The sequence below is a fragment of the Podarcis erhardii genome (assembly GCF_964252035.2).
Source record: "Podarcis erhardii genome assembly, chromosome: 12".
Lineage (NCBI taxonomy): Eukaryota > Metazoa > Chordata > Lepidosauria > Squamata > Lacertidae > Podarcis > Podarcis erhardii.
Genome location: NC_138513.1, coordinates 32,734,153 through 32,743,684, shown reverse-complemented (window position 1 = coordinate 32,743,684; position 9,532 = coordinate 32,734,153). Strand labels below are relative to the sequence as shown.

The 9,532-nt window shown below is 46.5% G+C and overlaps 1 protein-coding gene across 1 annotated transcript in view; it reads left to right on the top strand.

Moving 5' to 3' along the window:
* Nucleotides 1-255: 255 nt before the first annotated feature.
* The window catches only part of ANKRD28 (ankyrin repeat domain 28), an 88,688-nt gene continuing 79,411 nt past the window's right edge, over nt 256-9,532 (top strand). The window contains exon 1 of the mRNA XM_081881919.1: nt 256-425. Coding sequence (XP_081738045.1) covers nt 399-425 — 27 coding nt within the window. The 5' untranslated portion in view covers nt 256-398. The remainder of the gene's footprint in view (nt 426-9,532) is intronic.

The following is a 9,532-nucleotide window of genomic DNA, read 5'->3' as shown; positions in this document are numbered from 1 at the left end:
GGGAGAAGAAAGGGGAGGGGCGGATCAAATCGACTCTCTCTCCGTGCCACATTATACCCTTTAGTGAAAGGGCAAGATTTGAAAGAGAGAGATACTCTGTGTGTTTTAGCGGACAGGAGTGGAAGAGGAGAGGGGGCGGGGCGAAGAGGTAACCTCACGCTCTCGCCCCCGCCCGGCCCCATCCGCGCGCCTCGCAGCAGAGGCAGCCGCCGTCGCCGCCGCGCCAGGAGGCGGGGGCGTGGCCGTGGGCGTGGCCTGCCGAGCACGGGCTGAGCGGCCCAGGCGCTGAGGAGGCGGGGCTGCCGAGGGAAGGAGTCGTTGGCGGCGGCGAGGAATAGCAGCGGTGGCCCGTGAGGAGGCGGGGTAGTAGTAGCGGCGGCGGCGGCGGCGGCCTCGCCATGGTTTTCCTCAAACTACGCGAGCAGGTGGGTGCCTCAAGCGCGGCGGCGGCGGCGGCGGCCTTCCCTTCGCCGCCCTCAGCCATAACGTTTTCTGAGGGGGCGAGTCCCCCTCTTTGGTGAGGGTGACAGGCTGGGGGGCGGGAGAGGCACTATGGCGGCATTAGGGACGGACGGAGGTGGGTGGGTGGGTGGGGATGGCGTGGCCCCGCCGTGGCCCTCTCTCTCTCCCTCTCTTTCTCAAAGGCTTCCGGCGTGGTGGTGACAGGGTGCGTGTGTGGCTGAGGGAATACGGGCCGGAGGGCGTTGCTTCGTCCCCTCCCCCTCCCCCTCCCCCTCCCCCCCGTGCGCGCGTGTGTGGCGGCAGTGTGCGCGCCCGCCTGCTAGGAAACAGCGGGGGGGGGTGTTGCTGCTGCTGCTCACGACTCCCCACCCCCTTTTTCCCTTTACCTCCTGGTACCTCCTGGCTCCTCCTCCTCCTTTCCCAGGTTACTCTGTGGCTCAGGCCTAACAGGTGGCAGCGAGTCGTTTTTCCTCTCCACCGCCACATTTCTCCTCCTCTCCTTTCCCGGTATACTCGTGTGCTGAGAGGCCCCCCCCCGGCACATGCACGCACGCCCCCTTTATTATGCCATACGGCTCTGCTCTCCAGCTCCCTGCACACACACACACACACACACACACACACACACACGGTGTATAAAGGTGCAAGCAGACAACACACACACATACATATATCTATATATGCATTTCGGCGTTCTGTGCTTGCACCTTTATGTACTCCTCTACAGGCGGCTGCGCAGATTGGACAAAGTGGTACCCCTTTGCCCTACATGGCCGTGGCTGAAACTGTGCTGGGAGCACTAGGAAGAGCCCTGGTGGGTCTCAGAGCAAAGGTCCGCCCCCCCCCTTTCCAGTGGGGGCCAACTAGGGGTCTCTGGGAATGCTGCTAATGGGAGCTTGTTCTATTTCTGACATAAAAAAGGGTTTCTTCCATCCCAGTGTCCGATATCGGAGGACCCCGCCAGAAGGAACCATTTAATTTAACATGGACAGTCTGATATCACTCGGTGTTGTACATGTATCTAAGGGGCTCAAATAACATACTGGCATGCCTTCCAGCCTGATCTATTTAAAATGATACTCATCCTCTCTAGCACTCATGCCCTTAACTCTCTCATATCCTAGTCCATTTTAATATTACATTTGTGGCCCATCACTCAAAGGCCTTGATTTTGTGTGGCTTACAAAGGCCCGTTTCATTTTGTTTTCATCGCAACCCCCTGAGAGAGATATGGCTGGCTAAAATTTAGTGACTTGTGCTGTCTACACACTATACTTTTAAAACACATGCTTTCCCTCAAAGAATTTTCAGCACTGTAGTTTAAGGGCTGGTGGGAATTCTGAGGAGTAAACTACAGTGCCCAGAATTCTTTGAGGGTAGGAGTGTGCTTTAAATGTATACTGTGTGTACACAGCCTTGGCTGTTTTGTGTTGGCTTTTGTGGATGAGCAGAGATCTGAACCCAGTCTTCCCTGTTGCTAAGCCAACATTAATCATCACACTCACTTCTACCACAACAGCCATATTTGCTTCTATAGTTTCCATTTGCAGAACAATATAATTCTATATTCATTTCCTTAGTTGGTGTATGAAGGTCAGAAAGATCCAAATTTTGCAGTGTTTAAGTGTCTGCCTGTCTCTCTCTGCCTCCCATTAATGTACCTTTTGTTAAGTTTTTTTCTCAGAAGTTCTTTGCTAGTGGGAAACATTGGCTTAGGTTTTTTCTTGTTAGATTGTAGACTCGTATCTAGATAGATTTGCTACATAGCAAAGATTTTCATTTATCACAGCCATGCTTTTACTGCGTATCTCACCACCTCCTTTTCTAGCCTTGACTTGTTGAATGCTGGCTTGCTTATTCAAAGTTGTTACAGCCTTCTGGCCTGATTGCTATATTGCCTTTTAATCTGTAAAATACATGTTTGCAGTATACTAGGGCTCTTTCTAACACTATTCTGCTGATGAACAATTGCTTAGAATATTCCAAGATCTGCTTAATGGTAGGTTTTTGACTTGCTGTTTATAATTCCTCCCCCCCCCCCCGTTGTGCAATACACATCCTTACTCATAGGCACGAGAAGTACTTAAAATATGGAAAAGCTCCATTGCACACTATTTATGTCTACTCATTCCTTCACTATGTTCTTATTAGCTAAAATCTTATACATATATTTATGGATTTAGAAAACTAAATCTATTTTCATGTTAATGTGCCAATGTAGTGGAAGAATTAGTCCCATTTGGGCGGGGGGGGGGATAGAAAATATATCAAATTATACATGAGGTCAGTATAGATTTTAGGCTAATAACTTCATATATTGAATACTGTAATGCGAGCTTTGGAGGTTCAATGGTGCAGGTAGTCAAACCCTGAGGAGTGGGAGGACCTTGGGGAGTTTGATCTGTGTCTCTCATTACCTACCTTCCAGACACTCCTCCCATAACTTTTCCAGCTGGTGAGCCACCTGTGGCACTTCCTCCTGTTATATAGGAGCCTTCATTCCCCTCCACAGGAAGCAACTCGGACTAAATCTGATGCTGCGCTGGAACCCGCCCTGCCTCTACCACTAGGACATGAGAAGCCAGCATGCACAAACCTCACTTTGCCAGCCCACTAAAAGGAGTACCTATTTGCTTGGGACTCCAGCTGCCTTCCAGACTACATTCTGTGCTCACCCCGTCCTTCAAAAGAAAGGTGCAGGGGCATGTGGCTTTCTGGTTCAGCATCTTAGCTGGCAAACTAGCCATGCCTTCCACCTCTCATGTAACTGCTAATCCTTGCAATTTTTGCTGTGTCTTCTCTACCATTCTAATCTGAATGCCTTTGGCAAAACTGGAGTCATGAGTTCCAGCTCTGCATCGGTTGGGGAGAGCCAGGACAAATACATAGTATTGTACTTCCTGAACTTGTCCATTTCACAAAAAGCCAAACATTAAACAGTAGGATGGAAGAAACCACCTGAAGTGCTGTTAAGGTACTTGGTGATTGGAACTGCAAAATTCCTGGTATAAAATGGATATTGGAACTTGTTAACAATTTGATGCCATAGTGTAAGTGTAGATCTCTCTTGGAAGAGTTGACTTACACACTGGACAATGGGTTTAATTGAAAGTAGCAAGAAGGAGATTGCTCTGTCCGCACAAGCATTTCTGCTCCCTGATGGAATTATCTTCCTTCTCTCCCTGCATGCTGTTTTGGGGATCTCCTGACCCCTTAGAGCTACCGTAATTTGAGGGGTGCAAGGGAGGAGTTGTCAGGGGGTGGCCCTGTTGCACTAGTGGGACTTGTTTCACTGGCACCAGCTAGCACAAGTATTTACAGTGGTACCTTGGGTTACAGACGCTTCAGGTTACAGACTCCGCTAACCCAGAAATAGTACCTCGGGTTAAGAACTTTGCTTCAGGATGAGGACAGAAATTGTGCTCCGGCGGCGTGGCAGCAGCAGGTGGCCCCATTAGCTAAAGTGGTGCTTCAGGTTAAGAACAGTTTCAGGTTAAGAACAGACCTCCAGAACAAATTAAGTTCTTAACCTGAGGTACCACTGTAGTTGAATACAGCCGAATTATTTATTTAAATAATTTGTAAACTGCCCACTATTGAACAATATCATGATACAAAAAAGAAATAAAAAAAGATTTGTAAAGGTGCAGGAGCCTTGTGAGGAAATGAATGTGGCAACTGTACAGAGGAATGGTTGGATGCATACTATCCATTGTTGCTGGTCTGCGTTGCACTGGGAATCTTGTTGAAGAGCTACCACAAAAGAGCCTAAAAAGACACAGGGACTGTAATATATAATGCTTGCCAGCTCCATAGGTGGTAATGAGCAACTGAGAGAAAGTGGTTCCAGCTCAGTTCTTATTCCTCAGCCATACTCTCCATACTCTTCTTCTGTTAGGAGAAGGACGGAGGACTGAGAAAATGTCACTCAACTCAAGGAATTGCAAGGCAGTGCTGCTTGCACTTTTTGTTTCTGCTCTGTGTGCCCAGTTTGTGATCCTGTAGGTGAAAAGTTGGAGTAGTGAGCCAGGTGTTCATTAATAATGAGCTGATCCAAATGTCCCCACCTAGGCATGAGCCCCACCTCCTTTTCTGTGCAGCACTATTAATGGTTAAAAGTGAAGTGCTTGCCAGTCAGGGTCAGCCTTTCTGCTTAATGCATACTGAACATGTATATGAGAGAGGCCCCCCACTTCCTATGGAAGGAGGAAGGTTTGACTAGCCAGTGCTATTTTTAATAGGAAGTTGATAATGAGATGTGATGGTGATGCATGCATTTATAGCAGTCTTCATTTGAACCTGTGCATCCCCAGCGCAGAAATAAGAAAGTCATTTTGGGTGTTTGTGTCTTGGGGCCTTGGGAAAGTGTATCTATCTATAAGCAGGGCTTTTTTCCCAGCTGGAACTCACCAGAACTCAGTTCCAGCACCTCTCTGGCACCATTGCTGTTATAAGAGAACAAGGGAGGCATTCATGGTCAGTTCCAGCACCTCTTTTTCCAGAAAAATAGCACTGCCTATAAGGGTTCTATACTTATACAGGTGGCGACCATTTTGTTTGCGTTCAGTTGGTGCGCTACTGGTGGAGTGGGGAGTTTTAGGCCCCAGAATAGGGTTGGAACGGGGCAGGCGCGGGGTAGGCTTGTGGTAGGTTTACATGTGCTCCACTAATGCATACGATGATCCAGCATGCAACTCCCATGCAAACGGGGAGATGCCTGTATAGTAAATTTCTAGCTTGCATTTCATCACTGATCTTAGAGGGAGTTACAAACGATAAAAACCTCTAAGGTCTTAAGCAAGTCAGTATAACCTCTGAAAAGATATATTACAGAGTGCTTAATTGCTGAAGGATTAATTGAGTTCTGTTATCCTATAAAAGCCTGGGTGAATAGGTACATTTTCAGTTGGTGTCAAAAAGCAAAGTGAGCAATATGTTGTTATATTCTGAGGCTGAGCTTATGCAAAATACTCTGTCGTCAAGGGCCCTTTCCTCATCTTTCCTATTACCAGTATTCTACCTCTTGTGCTCTTGGTGTAAAAGGTGGTTAGACTGATACATGCATCCTTATAATTTTAGCTATGCATTCCGTGGCAGGGGTTTATATGTTGGCAGTAGTCTGCCATGACTCTTTGCAGGATAAGTTAGAATCCTGTCCTGTTTGCTGTAGAAGTAGAGTGGGAGGAAATGGGACCAGTGTTTGCTTTCTTGAAATGTAGCTGATGGACTTGCAAGAAACTTTAATTTAATTAAACTTTAAGTTTAAATGTCAACTTCAGTTGTGCTTTCTCTATACTAGTTATACTGTACATTTGTATGGACTGGGAGTTGATTTTTGTTGATCTTTGAAAGCATGGAAGCAGTTAATGCATAAACTCTAGAATTCAGGGGGCTGAGAATTTCTGTTTTGGGTGGTTTCATGCTCCATTGTTATGGCTTGAAGTTCTCTTTCCCTTCCCACATTCAGTCTGCAGCAGGGGTGTCAAACATAAATGTGTTGCAAGACTAAATTCCTTGCTCAGGAGCTACACCCAGAATTTTGCAACAGAAATATCAGTTTCACCTGCTTCCAACCAATTAGACATTTTTCTTCAAATAAATACTAAAAAGATTTCTTGCTTCTTAAAACATTTACAGTGGTACCTCAGGTTAAGTACTTAATTCGTTCCGGAGGTCTGTTCTTAACCTGAAAGCACCACTTTAGCTAATGGGGCCTCCTGCTGCCACCGCGCCGCCGGAGCACGATTTCTGTTCTCATCCTGAAGCAAAGTTCTTAAACCGAGGTACTATTTCTGGGTTAGCGGAGTCTGTAACCTGAAGCGTATGTAACCTGAGGTACCACTGTATAGCATGAATACAAGCAGAATGTGTGTATATAAACAGAATTGTCTTGCTTTGCCCTCAAGAATTAAGCTGCAGTAATGTAGCTGCCTTGAAGATCAAATATTTTCCACCCATCGTCCCACAAAAGTTAGGCTTCTGTCAATGCTGTGTGAGAAATGAGTATTCATCTTCATATTCCACATCCCCAGATTATAACCAGCACTTAGGTTTAGAACAGGGGTCGGCAAGGCTTACCGGGCATGGGCTGGATCACGCCCAGATCCTCCGTGGGCTGGACTGGCACAGTGCAATGCTGGAAATTGCATCTGCGCATGTCCGTGGCGCTGGAAATCGCTTCTGAGCATGCCCAGATGCCAAAAATTGTGCCTGCGCAGAAGCGATTTCCGGCATCTGGGCACGCACAGAAGCAATTTTTGGAGCCACAGAAGAGAGTCGCTGTGCTGCGCTGGTTTAGCACAGCGCATGGGGACTCGCCAAGCGGGCGCTTCGGTTCGGGGGCAGTTCATGGACCGGTTAAGCAATCCTCATGGGCCGCTTCCGGTCCATGGGCCTTAGGTTGCTGACCTCTGGTTTAGAAGGTTACAGTAAGTAGGACTCAAAATTGGCAGAATTCCCCTTACAGGGCTATATATGCTTTGCCCCATGCCTCCCTCACTTGCTTTAGGATTTCCTTTTTGCAGTAGTACACCCCCTTGTACTGCTAGGTTCTGTATGCCATGGGTGGTGTATGCAATGGCCTGATCTGGTTTTCCTTGGTGGTCAGTCCCAGTCTTTCACTGGTGACAGCACTGCCACTTGGGAGATAAAGTGTGCAGAGCTCCAGCAATTGTGATTTCTCATAATTGACACTGAGCAAAGGGGTTTCCAGTCTCTCCACCCAGTCCAGTGGCATAGTGGGTATGCAGATGTACCCTCCCCCATCTAATTGATCATCTAATAAGTGGGAGAGGGAGCAATGTCTTTCTAATCACAGCAGTTTTTCTCCCTGCTGCTGCCTCCTGGATTTCTGTAGGGTGGAATTGTAGTGTTGGAAGGGACCAACTCCCTGGCCATCCAACCTCTGCTTAAAAACCTCCAAGGAAGGAAAGTCTGCCACTGTTGCACAGTCGAACAGCTCTTACTGTCAGAAAGTTGTTCTCATGTTTAATCAGAATCTCCTTTCTTGTAACTTGGATCCATTGGTCGTAGCCTTCGGAGAGGAGATAACAAGCTTGCTTCATGCTCCATGTGATAGCCTTATAGATGGCTATACTATTTCTCTCAGTCTCCCCTTTACCAAGCTCATGAGGGGAAGAGATCAAAAGCTTCCAATTTTGGTTTTGAATGAACATTGTTGCATAATACATCCAAACTTGGAAACTCTGGTTTATTCTCACTTGTTACTGCAAGAAAACCAGGATGAGGTATTAGTTTCAGATGCAACAGACAGTTGCAACAAACTACAGTTTGATTAACTGGGGCCATGCGAGCCCCAGGTTTACTGTGGCAGGTCTGCTAATGCTAAACCATGGGTGGTGATCCTTTTTTTCTGTTGAGGACTGCATCCTCTTGGTGGTAATCTGTTGGGGGCTGTTTGCTGGTAGTGAATGGGATTGCTGCCAGGTGTAGGCATGGCCTGAGCCAAAAATAGGTAGAGCCATCCATTTTCTCTCTTATGCTCCTCACCATGCAGGCTGCTCAGAGTGGAACAGATTGCTTTTATAGCAGGTCTGAACTAATTACTTGGAATGGAATTTCCCTCCTTCCATGATTCTATCCATTTTGCTTTGCCCTCCTTTCCTTTGTGAGTTTTCGGTGGTATATTGCATGTTACAGGTTGTACACCTGAGTGCTAAATCATGATCTGAACTGGACCACTATGTCCTTATAGCCCATTTGTACCGGGACATCTTCACTTGGTCGCAGTTGGCCAATAGCCAGGTTCAAAATGCCCCTGTCTAATTTTGAACACCTGTCTAAAATCTACGTGTAACTGTGCAGTGGGATCATCCAGTGTTTAGGACTGCTTTGTTTTCAGTATGCTGATGGCATTCAGCTCAATCTCTCCTTTTAATCTTCAGGCAGTGAGTCAGTGGATGTGTTGAATTGATGCCTGGCTTCATTAGTGGACTGGATGAAGGCCAGTTAACTGAAGCTCAATCCTGACAAGACAATGATGCTGTTAGTAGCTGGTTGTTCTTACTGGATGAGGTTGTGGTCCCCCTGAAGGAGTAGGTTTGTAGTTTGTGGGTTCTCCTGGATTTTATCACTGCTTTCTATTCCTTAATCACAAGGATGCTGGCCTGGTATGCATTACCAAGATAGGGGAGCATCTCTTACCCAGCAGCATCAACCCAGGCTAGAGAGTCTGGGAGATGGGGCTGCTGTGAGTGCTCTGATGGAGGACTTTTGGTGGTTCCCCATACCGCTGAGATTCAGCTGGCTATCAGAAAGGACCATTTGTTTAGTGTGGCAGACCCTGCCCGGTGGAACTCCCTACCAGCAGCAGTTGGTGACAGCCATCCTTACTTTCCTTGCAACATGAACTTCCTTTTTAATCCTGTCATAATTTATTGATGTTTTAAATTATGCTTATGGATATCGTTTTTGATGTTGTATTCCACCTTGCTATATTTTTTATTGAAAGTGTGACTTATAAATTCATTCATATATATGAGAACACAAACTTTGGACTTGAGGGCATGCTTTTTCTGCTTTAGAGCTCCTTTGCCTTCAAACTATGTATGCTTCAATGTATGCTTTATTAGTCAAGGTAACCATGAGAATTACCTTAATCTTACGTAGCATGCCTATTGTTGAAAGTCACAACACTTATGGTCTTTCTATTAAGCTTTAGCTGTGGTAATATGATACTTACACATTCTAACCTTGGCAAGTGGAACAGAGCCAATCCAGCTTTTCTGCCTGCTCGAGAAACTTGTTTTATTTCACTTCTGTAAAACCACCACCAACAATTTTGAGGGCGTCTCCCTCTTCACACCTTATGTTTTTCAAGTTGTGCTTTTAAAATGTGCTCATGATCAAAATTTGAATGTGTGTATATGTAGCTGTGCATAGGATACTGGTACATTCTAGGGAACAGAGATCGTATCCTCTGTGCCTACAGTGGTACCTCGGGTTAAGTACTTAATTCGTTCCGGAGGTCCGTACTTAACCTGAAACTGTTCTTAACCTGAAGCACCACTTTAGCTAATGGGGTCTCCTGCTGCCGCTGCGCTGCCAGAGC